Below are 12198 nucleotides of genomic sequence, written 5' to 3' on the forward strand. Positions count from 1 at the left end.
AAGATGCTTGCTCCTTGGAAGAAAAGCTATGACCAACCTAGACAGTATATTAAAGCAGAGACATTACTTTGCCAACAAAGGTCTGTATAGTCAAAGCTATGGTTTTTCCAGTAGTTATGTATGTAAGAATGTTGGACCATAAAGAAAGCTGAGTGCCAAAGTATTGATGCTTTTGAACTGTGGTGTTGGAGAAGAGTCTTGAGAGTCCCTTGGACTCAAGGAGGTCAAATCAGTTAATCCTAAAGGAAATCGGTCCTGAATATTCATTGGAAGGACTGATGCTGAAGTTGAAGCTCCAATGCTTTGGTCACCTGATGCGAAGAACTGACTCATTGGAAAAGACCTGATGTTTGGAAGGATTGAAGGCAGTAGAAGGGGACGACAGAGGATGAGATGGTTAAATGGCATCACCCACTCAATTGACGTGAGTTTGAGTAAGCTCCAGGAGTTGGTGATGGACAGGGAAGCTTGGCATGTTGCAGTCTATGGGGTCTCAAAGAGTTAGACAGGACTGAATGACTAAACTGAAAACTGAACTGAATGATCTTCTAGCTGCCTAAGGTTCTGGGAGGTATTGGAGGCAGGAAGAGAAGGAGACGACAGAGGATGAGATGGCTGGATGGCATCACCAACTTGATGGACATGAGTTTGGGTAAACTCCAGGAGTTGGTGATGGACAGGGAGGCTTGGCGTGCTGTGATTCATGGGGTCACAAAGAGTTGGACACGACTGAGCCACTGAACTGAACTGAACTGAAGGTTACTTAAGGAAGCCCCTGTGGTTAGTTTGTATCCATTGTGTGCTTAGAGCATGTTCAGGAATTGGAAAAGTCTCTGTGGTTATTTTGTAGCATATCTCTGAGCTCTCCTAGGCCTGTCTGGGTTGGGATTAAGAGATCAATTTCCACCTTTTTGGGCTAGGCCGCCCCTCCTTGCTCATGCCTATTTTCTTACCTAAAAATTCTAACCAGTCTGTCCAGTACTGACAGTTTAAATGTGCAGGAGTGTTAATTGTGTATATCATGGATGAGATGAGCATTTAATTTATATCTAGCCAAATGTATCATTTGATTATATTAAACAAAGGCTTTCAGGGAAAGAATATAAATAGAAGGAAACATGAATTTCTCATCTATGCAAAGAGCTTTACATGTATTGTTTTCATTTTATTCTCCTAACAAACCTAAGATAAGGCTGCAGCTGCCCAGAAAGAATAATTTGCTTGCCCAAGGTCATAATTGCCAGTAAGTGCTAAAACTAGAATTTTAATGCAGAAATGACTTAGATGTTTCACTCTTGTTCAGTATGCTGTGTTTACAAATGCTAGAAATAAGTAAGTTGATGTTAAGATACTTTAAAAAGATTTAATAAGCAAAAATAAAACCAATGATTACACAGGGACATTTCTTACAGAGGCACAGGTGCATAGCTGTGGTAGATAGCTTAGTGTCCCTTAGAGTTTGTTTAATGAATCCATGTTTAATCGTCACATGTTATTGTTCTTCCTAATGCAGCACCATTCCCCGAACCAGGCTTAGCAGTGAGGACTGAGATCACACAACATGCTTTCTTCTTTGAGAAGAAAACTAGGTCTTAGATACAGAAGTTCTGGGTAAAGAAAAACACTTAGGATATTTACCATCAGCTACATTTTGCTGTGTGCAGCCAGTAGACTTGAGAGTAGGACATAGTCAGTGGGATTTTATGTCTATTAAAATCTTATTAAAAAAGCACTTGTGTGAAATAACAAGACTTGAAGAACCTGCCGAGACAGTTCAGCATCCTAGAGTATTGCCTTTTCTCATAAACCACTCTTTTGCTGGGTACCCGAGGCAGTCTCACAGTGTTCTGTGCTGTCTTCTCCACTTCTGTGGGGTGTGTGAGGCTGTCTCCAGTGACAGGTCTATCTGGTCACCATCTTTCCCATGATAGCTTAGCTGTCATTCGAATGAGAGGCATCACACTAATGCTTGCTCAAATCAATTAACACGGAATAAGGGACCCAGTGAAGTAACAACCGCAGGTATTACATATAAAATCTGAGAAATTCACAAACATGCCCATCCTATAATGGCTATGAAGACTCATCCTTTGAAACTTATTCCTCCTCTATTACTTACTAGACAGTAACATGAAACAGAATATTTAATATCATGTTAATGTTCATTGAAGTTGTGTAGAACTTAATATGGAGCAAAAATAATTTACTGTATACCCTGCTGTTGTTTATTCTGTAGTTGCTCCAGAGGGAGCTTCTTCAGAAACAAAGCAGAGATACAGATTTCAAAGAATATCAAATCATTGAAAAATAACCAGTAGACAGCCAAGAGCAATATACTAAAGGAGGAAAACATTTTCGAAAGGAATTATGCTAGAGAAAGTAATCACAAAACAAAGACACAGTCTAGAGAAGCAGCCAGTCTTTTCTCTCCCACTAGAGAGGAACATTCTGTGTTGTATATGTATCCAGAGCTTTACAGTGAATCTTAACACAGCTTAAGATTGAATGATTAATTTAGGTATCACTTGTTAGGTAGCAACAGATTATAACATGGCTTAATTATAACCTTGTATATGGCAAAGGCAGCATTTTCAAGTTAAAGCATACACACTCGATAGTCAGATTGTCCAGGTTAGAAACTGGCATTGCTACTTCCTTCTTCTATGACCTTCCACAGAGTTACTTAATCTTTATGTTCATCAAAATTCTCATATCTGCAATGCAGATAATAAAGAGTTGTCTTACAGAGTTGTTTGGAGAATTAAATGAGTTGGTATATAAAAATCACCTGCCTATAAGTCAGACACTTAAAACAGTGCCTGTAAATAATCAATACATGTTAAGTCAGATTTTCTGTAATGTAAGCAAAATTTTCTGTCTTTTCTTTTTTTTTGGAGAATTGAAAATAATAATCTTTCAGTGCTTCTTAAGAAGGTGTTCCTTTGTATAAATACATGCTGGAAAACCAAAAACTTCAGTAACTATTCTAGGGGAACAAAGAAACTATCTGGCCTTATTGAAAGACAAAAGAACACTATACATATATTATACTGAGCTGTTTTGTTTGTCAAATCTTTGTCAATTTCTCTTTATTCATAAACCTCCTTCTTCCCACTGAAAGATGAATTAAAAAGTCATTTCAGTGCCATTTTGAAATCATCTTAGTATAGACACGTACCTTATTTATTAATATGCCACCTACTCTCAGGGAAATCTTCCTTTGATAGATGGGTATTTGCAAGTTTCATTATCTTTCATATTTCACTTAAGGTTGCTTCATTTTTCTTCTTTTGTAGCACTTGGTTTAAATTTGCTAAAGTTGAATACTTTACTTTGATTTAAGCTTTATTCTTTCCTTGCCACAAGATGTGGAATTTGAAAAAAAAAATAGAAAGTACCAAATAATCAGTTCAGTCTCTCAGTCGTGCCTGACTCCTTGCGACCCCATGAACCGCAGCACGCCAGGCCTCCCTGTCCATCACCAACTCCTGGAGTTCACCCAAACCCATGTCCATCGAGTTGGTGATGCCATCCAACCATCTCATCCTCTGTCATCCCCTTCTCCTCCTGCCTCAATCTTTCCCAGCATCAGGGTCTTTTCCAATGAATCAGCTCTTCGTATCAGGTGGCCAAAGTATTGGAGTTTCAGCCTCAACACCCAGGACTGATCTCCTTTAGGATGGGCTGGTTGGATCTCCTTGCAGTCCAAGGGACTCTCAAGAGTCTTCTCCAATACCACAGTTCAGAAGCATCAATTCGTTTGAGCTCAGCTTTCTTTATAGTCCAACTCTGCTTCTGTTGGGTCCATACCATTTCTGTCCTTTATTGAGCCCGTCTTTGCATGAAATGTTCCCTTGGTATCTCTAATTTTTCTTGACGAGATCTCTAGTCTTTCCCATTCTATTATTTTCCTCTATTTCTTTGCATTGATCACTGAGGAAGGCTTTCTTATCTCTCCTTGCTATTCTTTGGAACTCTGCATTCAAATGGGTATATCTTTCCTTTTCGCCTTTGCTTTTCACTTCCCCTCTTTTTACAGCTAACCCTATCTTAATAGCTAATATTTATTGAGCATTTACTATGTACTAGGTCCCAATGCTTTATAGATAGATAGATATTCCTTTAAATCTCACATCTATGCAAGAATATAATTATTATTCCTGTTTTAGAAATGCAGAGGTAGAAGATCAGAGAGAGTAATGAATTATTTCAGGGCTCTCTCAAATGATAAAAACTTTAGGAAATATAAGATAGAAAGAGTGGTATAATATATTTGAAAAATTCGGTTTATGCAGTTGTGGAAGCTGACAAATCTGAAAGGTATAGGTCAGGCCAGCAGACAGACAGAACTTCTTCTTCCTTAAGGAAACAACATTTTATTTCTTAAGACCTTTGAACTTATTGGATGAGGCCTACCCAGGTTATTGAAGTAATTTCCTTTACTTAAAATCAAGTGATTATAGATATTACTACATCTATATAATGCCTTCACAGTTATACCTAGATTAGTGTTTGGTTGATAATTTGACAGGCATACTTAGCTAGGTATGCATAAAACTAGCATAGAAACTTATAGAAAACCACAGTCAGAAATATGGGAGAGGACGAACTCATGCCAAAGTCTGATGAAAAACCCTATTCCTAATCACCCAACAGCCGTCATGGTTAGCAGAGGATTAGGGTTCTTCTGACAGCTGGGCTGGAGTACCTGAGAGTCTGTGAGAAGAGGTTCAGATACATGGTCCTATTGGATGACCAGCCACCCAGGTGGGAGAGAAGGGCTCCATGGACCTTGGTAATCTCAAAGTGTGAGTGAACTGGGATATGGCTAAATAGGCTGCAGAGATAACCCAGTCATAATGACCCTGTCTAGTTACTGGCTCATTTTTCCTCTCCTCAAGCCAATATCTATAGGTCAGGATATGTAACTGGTGCCCTCCGGAACATTTACAGGGAGAATCTGAGCTAGTAAATGTTAAATTCATTACAGTGATAAATGCAGAGTGGGGTGAAAACAGGAAACACAGTCATCTTTGTCAGTGTCTGATTCAAGTGAAAAAGGGAAATTTAAATTTTACCAAAGCTTTTTTCTCATGAAATAGTTCTCATGGAGAGAAAAAAAGTCATCATCTCTGTGGGTCAGCTAGTGCACTTAATAAGAATGCCTTGCATTTCTTTATATAACAGTTATTTTAGCAGTGGGTCTATAGAAATTAAGCACAGATGTAAATCTCCATTTTGCCTTAGTCCTAGCAAATAGTGAAAAAGATCAGATTAGGAATTAGTAAAGGAATGATCTTAGACTTTGTTACCAGAAACTGGAATTCTTATCCACCACTTGCATTCTCTGTGCTTTGTTTTTGATCTGCCTTAAACATTTTTCCTTATCATATCACCTTGAAATTGCAAAACACTTCACATTATTTTCCTTGTTGTTTATTGTTTTTTAACAGGAAAATGAGAAAATGAGTATCATAGAACATACACAATCTCTGTGGTATAGTAATATAAGAGGGGTGACATGTCATTATTTAAATATATATGTCTATTTATATATATGTATATAAAATGATTTATGTTCCTTTGACTAATCAAATGTAGCTTAAACTACAATCATCTTAATAACTTTTGAGAAAAATTATTTTGTCATTAGGATATTCAAGTACTTAGTCACCTCTTATTTATGTAAGTGTATCCACCCCCATCTCAGTCTTTCTAAAATAATTACATTAATAACCACACATTTATGTAATAAATGTAATATAATTATAGGAATAAGTGTAATGTAATATAATATGTTGCCATGTTACAAATAGACTAAAGTATATTCATCAAGGTCAGCAAATGAAGAAATAAACTTATCCTCCTTTCAGTTATAGAGAAGTAAGACAAAGGCAAGTCAAATGATTTGTTTACCTTTCTTAAATAATTAAAATAACTTAAAATAATGCTTTTAGAATAATCTAAATACAAAAGGCAAATGTTTTCGGGGAGTAAATGGAGGAGCTGATGGACAGGGAAGAAAAATGTTTGATTTAATTTGAAGGGACAGGAGTGGTTTATTGCTGGCTACAAACTCAATCCACAAGCCCCATTCAGTTTTCAGGTCAAATATCGTATCTACCTTATCTCACACAACAAAACTCATCCCTTGCGCCATGCTTTTTGCTCTTTGTATCCACCAACTACCATTGCCCTTCATTTAACTCTGAAATAAACTCCTGCTTCTCTGGAATGGCCTATTGGTCGACTGAATTTTAAATAGTAAATAACATTAAACTTAAATTTCCTCCTTATGGAATTGAGATGAAAAGTTTTCCTGTAGTGGAGTGAAAGCTATCAGATTTGTTTCAATTGTAGTTTGAAAACATTTTAGCTGCCTATTCATATTCTTTTCAAACTGTTGGCAATTATTTCCTAATTAGTTGATACATGAATATTACAGACCATTTGGCAAATAAGGAAAAACAAACAAACAAACAAACACAATGGAATATCCTTAATCCCACTCCCAGAAATGATCACTATTCAGATTATATTATATATATATATATATATATTTTTTTTTTTTTTTACAAAACTTGAATATACAATGCTTTGTGTCCTGCTGGTTTATTTAAAATTGTTTTTTTATTGCAATCTGTTACCGCATTTTTCAAATGTTTGTTTTAGTATCTGCATTTTATTCTATTATCTTTTTCTTTTCTTAAAATAAAACTGTATTATTCATTCTGTTGGCATTTTTGTATTCCACTATCCTTTCTTTGTCTCTCTCTTTCATTTTTTTTTTTTTTGCAATTACCATTTTTGTACATTAAACCTTTATTTGCATGTCTTAGTGTTTTCTTATGATAGATTCAAAACTTTTTTTAGAATTTGAGCACCAGTTTCTACTAAATTTCTACCAAAGGAGCATAACAAATCCTATTTTTAACCTTGCCATATGGTGTAGTTTTCTTAAATCCTTTACTTTTTAATAGAAGAAAAATCATATCTTATTGTTTTAACTGACAGTTCTTATATTACTAAAGGGTTTAAGATTTTTGGTGCTTATAAGCTGTATTTTTTTTTATCCCGTTTTTATTATCTTTGTTTATTCTTCTATTGAGAATTAATGTTTCTTATTAAAATTGAGAAATGTCTTTATATAGAAAAGACATTTTGTCAAAATAGTCTTCTAGCTAATCATTTACTATTTAACTTGTGTATATTTTGAAATGTAGAAGTAGTTGAATTTTTGTGGTAAAACTCTTTTCTTTTGAAGTCTTTTAGTCTTTTTTCCCCCTTATAATTAGCTTCCATATTCAGGAACTAGATAAATACAAATTCACATTTTCATTTAGTTTTCTTGATGAATTTTTTATACTTAGCACTTTAGTACTCAGAAATATTATTTTTATTTGTTATGAGGAAAGAATATAAGCGGATTTCCCTCTTAACACTATGTGGGTGTATCCATGTTTTTGTATATGTGTACATAAATGTGTGATTTATGATGTATGCTTTACATGTACATCAAAAGTACAATTTATCAAGTACAAAAATTATATATCAAAAGTACACTCTGAGGTCTGTTACATTGTTTTTTGTACACTTTTATGTTAATTTGGTTATATTTTTTTTCTTTTAGAACCACATCATTTTAATGAGTGTAGCTTTCTACTTTCTTTCTAACGGTCGGTAAGAAAAGTCACTCCTCTTGCTAATAATATTTTATAAATTTGTATTACTTAGGTTTGCCAGAACCCAAGAAGGATCACATCTTCCAAGGCCTGACACAGGACCAAGGGTTTTACACTTCCAAAGACTTTCTGCCTCTTGTAGCCAAAAGCAGTAAAGCAGGTATCACCAATTGTCTTCTGTTCCTAATATTGCCTATGTTGTTATATGTATTATACAATTATGTTAAATCCAGGCTCAGTAGGAAAATTTCCAGATCTCCTGTTCATCTTTCATAATAGCAAAGTAAAAAAAAAATCTGATATGATTGTTAGCCAGAATCACATAACTGTCCATCCTCCTAATCGAACATCATCATAAGGACTTTTCACTGTATTATATACAGGTCTAAATTGCATTATGAAAAGTTGCTTCAAAATAAGAGTGCCTTAACAAACATCAGAAGGTGTTCTTATAAGAAACTGCAGCAATTTCACTTTGGGAACTATTTTTGTTTGTTTGTTTTAAAATGGGGCAAGTGATCGTGTCTTCTTTATTTCTATCCACACAAGCAGAAAGATTCAGTCCCTTCTTGAACCACAGTTTTATGAAATTAAAGTAAAACATTTTGATGACTACCCTAATACCTAGTCTCCGTGTGCTATCACTTCACATAACACGGGAAGATGAACCGGAAGCTGTGCTTGTCTTCTGCTGTGACTGGGCTAGGGTCATCATCTTAGTGAGAAGAAAACTACAGGGTATTCCCTAAAAACCAATAGCCAAACTCCTTAAATATATACTTTTAAAGAATTCTTAACTTAAACTGTTCTAACATATAATTACCTACTGCAACATAAGAACTTACATTTATTCTCCTAAATTGAAAAATATAAGAAACTGCCTCTCTTAGATCAATCTGCAGAATTTTACAGCTAAAGTTGTGTACAATCTTTATCTTTTTCTTCCAAGAGAACATGATGCTTGCTAGGGAAGCAAGAATATCTTAGTACACATAGTATGTATTTGAGAGTTACAGAGGGCTAATTATGTAACCCCAAACAGAAACTTTCAAGCAAAATGATAACACTAAGTTATCTTGGTACCATTTCAAAAATTATAGTAATTTATCTTGTCACCAATTTTATTTAATCCAATAATACAATGCTACCTAATATATAGCAAGCACCTGCCTTTCACTTTTTAAAAGAATCTTCATGTGGACATTAAATCTTTATATAAATGCTGTTGAAAAATGCTCACTTGGAGATTAATATTTTTTATTGTTCAATTTTACAAACAAAACCAGGGAAAAGCAAAACAAATTAAAAAAAACAAAGGGAAAAATTTTAACTATTTGAAGAAAATAATTCTTAGAAATTCTTCAGTTACATACAGGGAACAGACTCAGCATGTTAATTTTTAAAATTTACCTAATATAATATACAGCAGGGCTACACATTAGAAATCTACACATTAGATTTCTTATGATATCTAAATAAAATGTTGTAATGAAATACTGCAGCTTATTCACCCAGATCACAAGGATCACTCTTTTCCTTCTAAAAAAAAACTTAATGACAGTAAGTTAAAAATACACATCACAACTTTGACAAAGAGAGTTTTAATTGGTTAATTCCAGCTTCTTAAGACTCAAACTCTTCAAAATATGTTATAGATATCCTTCTAGAAAGAAAAAAAAAAGAAGTTAAAGGTATTGACTATGAAATTACATATATGAGCATATTTTTAAAGTGGGAATAAAACTGTCTTTCAATGAAGCAGAATAATTTGATAGTGACACTCCATCCTGGAAAACTGCAAGATGCAATTTTACACTGCTTTGAGTACAAGTATCTTTTGAGCTGTCATGCAGAAATGGTTTCTCTACTTGAAAATGGGGTTTTCCTTTCATCATTCAGGAATGTGCGCCTGTCACTCTCCATTGCTGTCGATACGGGGAGCCGTGATTGTACTCGGAGCTGGAGACACAGCTTTCGACTGTGCAACATCCGCTTTGCGTTGTGGAGCCCGCCGAGTGTTCATCGTCTTCAGAAAAGGCTTTGTTAATATAAGAGCTGTCCCTGAGGAGGTAAAAAAAAAAAAAAAAAAACCATCAGAAAATATGGAGTTGTAATGCAACAGATTTTAGAAGATATAACTGTTAATGCTCAGGCTCTTAGTTTAAATCACTAGAATGTTCTTCAGATTGTGAAGTGCAAATTTAAAATTTCTGGGTTACCCATAGTTGCTATTTTTTAGTACAGACATTCAAAGGAAAAGAAAATTATTTTATAACACTGATTTGGATAAAATGAATTTATCTTTGTCATTTCACAAGTGCTTCTTACTCTGTGTTAATATCATTGAAAGATGTTGTATTTGACTAGTAACAGTGGAATGTGCTAAGTCTTCCATATCCTAACAATAGATACTCTTCCCAAAATGATGCATGGATATTAGGAGAATGTGGTAATTAGAGACAGTCAAAATTTTCTGTAAACCAAATTTACAAGCTACATTCAAATATATATATATATACACACATATATATGTCATAGTCAATTCATTATGCTATGAAGCCAATAGAACAAGGGGATTATTGTTTATTTTTTAAGAGCTCTAATGTAAGCATTATTTAGAATTAATTAGTTAACTACTAAAAATGACAGATTTTAAATCATATCATTCTTACAGGAGACTGGTGACCAATCTTGATTGAGACATCAGCTGGGTACATGTACCATAGAGGTCTCAAATTTTAATGTTAAGAAAGATAATACCTTATAAAGGATATTAACTCTGAGAACAGGAACCAAATGTATTTATAGAGAGATAAATTACTTATTTTATACAAATCAGTATTATGAATTTGATTTGCTTTAGAATTCCTGAACGTATTTGGAGTCTTTATACTAGGCAAGAATTATAACTGTAGTCAATAGGTAATTTGTCACATGTAGGCTAACTACATTACAGATTAATCTCACTGAAATACCAGAGTCACCATTGGTTCATGACTGAGTTTAAAATGTCAACTTTATTCTCCAGGGCTTTTCTCCATCCACTCTTTTTCAGACTTTCAAATCTAAGGTGGAGATAGTCTTATAATCCTAGGAGTTTTTTCTGGAGCACTATTTTAGGCATGAATTAGCACAATGAGGGAGATCTTCCCTGTGTTGGGAAGATCCCCTGATGAAGGGAAAGGCTACCCACTCTAGTATTCTGGCCTGGAGAATTCCATGGACTGTATAGTCCGTGGGATCGCAGAGAGTCAGACACGACTGAGCAAAAAAGAAAAAAAAAAGTGCAATCTTACATTGGTACAAATACAGGGAAAATAGTCATCCTGGAGTAAAGTGACTTGCTTAAGATGAGAGAAGACAGGAGCTAATGTTATTCATCTTTATATCCTCATGTATAGCATAGGACCTCAGCAAATAATAAGTACTTGAACAATTTTGAACTAAGTACTTTACATCTTATTTTTCTAAATCTAAAGCACCTTGAAATTTGGAAGGGAAGACACACAGGAATGGCAATGTCAGTTTACTTCATACTTTATATTGTAGTCATCTTCCATTGGCAAGGGTCACTAGAAATGAGTGGTGGCTATTTCTTCTACATAAGTAGAAAACACTCACACACACAAACACAATGAGACCAGATAATCACTTGAGAGGGTAGAAGTTTTGTTTGCTTGTTTGTTTAATCAGCTTAAAGTTTATTGAGCATCATTTGTGTATCAAGCCTGTTTTAGGCAATTGGAATATAGCAGTGAACATATCAGATAGAAAATCTTGTGCTCATAGAGCTCGTACCTGGTAAGGAAAGATACTCGATCAAGCAAGTAGATTGTCACATAAGTGTATGTTGAACAGTGGTTAATGCAATGCAGAACAAAAATTTAAATAAGACTATAAGAAGTATGAATTTGGGGAGAGGTTATGGTGAAAGAGAAGGTGAGATTTCCATTTTAAACAGGGTGACCCAGGAAAGCCTTTCTATCACTATGACTTTTGGGCATAGGCTTCCCTGGTGGCTCAGAGGTTAAAGTGTCTGCCTCCAATTCGGGAGACCTGGGTTTGATCCCTAGGTTCAATCCCTGGGTCGGGAAGACCCCCTGGAGAAGGAAATGGCAACCCACTCCAGTATTCTTTCCTGGAGAATCCCATGGACAGAGGAGCCTGGTAGGCTACAGTCCATGGGGTTGCAAAGAGTTGGACATGACTGAGCGACTTCACTTTCTTTCTTTTGGGCATAAAAATGAAGACATTGAGGAAATGTAGACATCTAGGAGAAAAATGTTACAGATCAAGGCAAATGCATTCACCCTTGATTGAGGAAGTTTCTTAGACTTCTAGAAATAGAAAAAAAAAAAAAGTCAGTGTGACTGGAACCAAGTATGAGAGGATAATATGTGCCTATATGTGATGAGGTCTTATAAGTGTTCCAAAGGCTAGTATTTACTGAGGAAAGAGGAAATCCTTGAACTGGTTTGACCAGACAAACACCAGGATGTGAGTTAAATTTTAAAAG

The 12198-nt window shown here is 35.0% G+C and overlaps 1 protein-coding gene across 1 annotated transcript in view; it reads left to right on the plus strand.

Moving 5' to 3' along the window:
* Positions 1–12198, plus strand: part of DPYD (dihydropyrimidine dehydrogenase) — a 945375-nt gene that overhangs the window by 371507 nt on the left and 561670 nt on the right. The window contains exons 9-10 of the mRNA XM_025289449.3: positions 7735–7842; positions 9582–9751. Of these exons, the coding sequence (XP_025145234.1) occupies positions 7735–7842; positions 9582–9751 (278 nt within the window). The remainder of the gene's footprint in view (positions 1–7734; positions 7843–9581; positions 9752–12198) is intronic.

This window comes from Bubalus bubalis, chromosome 6 (assembly GCF_019923935.1).
Source record: "Bubalus bubalis isolate 160015118507 breed Murrah chromosome 6, NDDB_SH_1, whole genome shotgun sequence".
In the NCBI taxonomy this organism is placed as follows: Eukaryota; Metazoa; Chordata; class Mammalia; order Artiodactyla; family Bovidae; genus Bubalus; species Bubalus bubalis.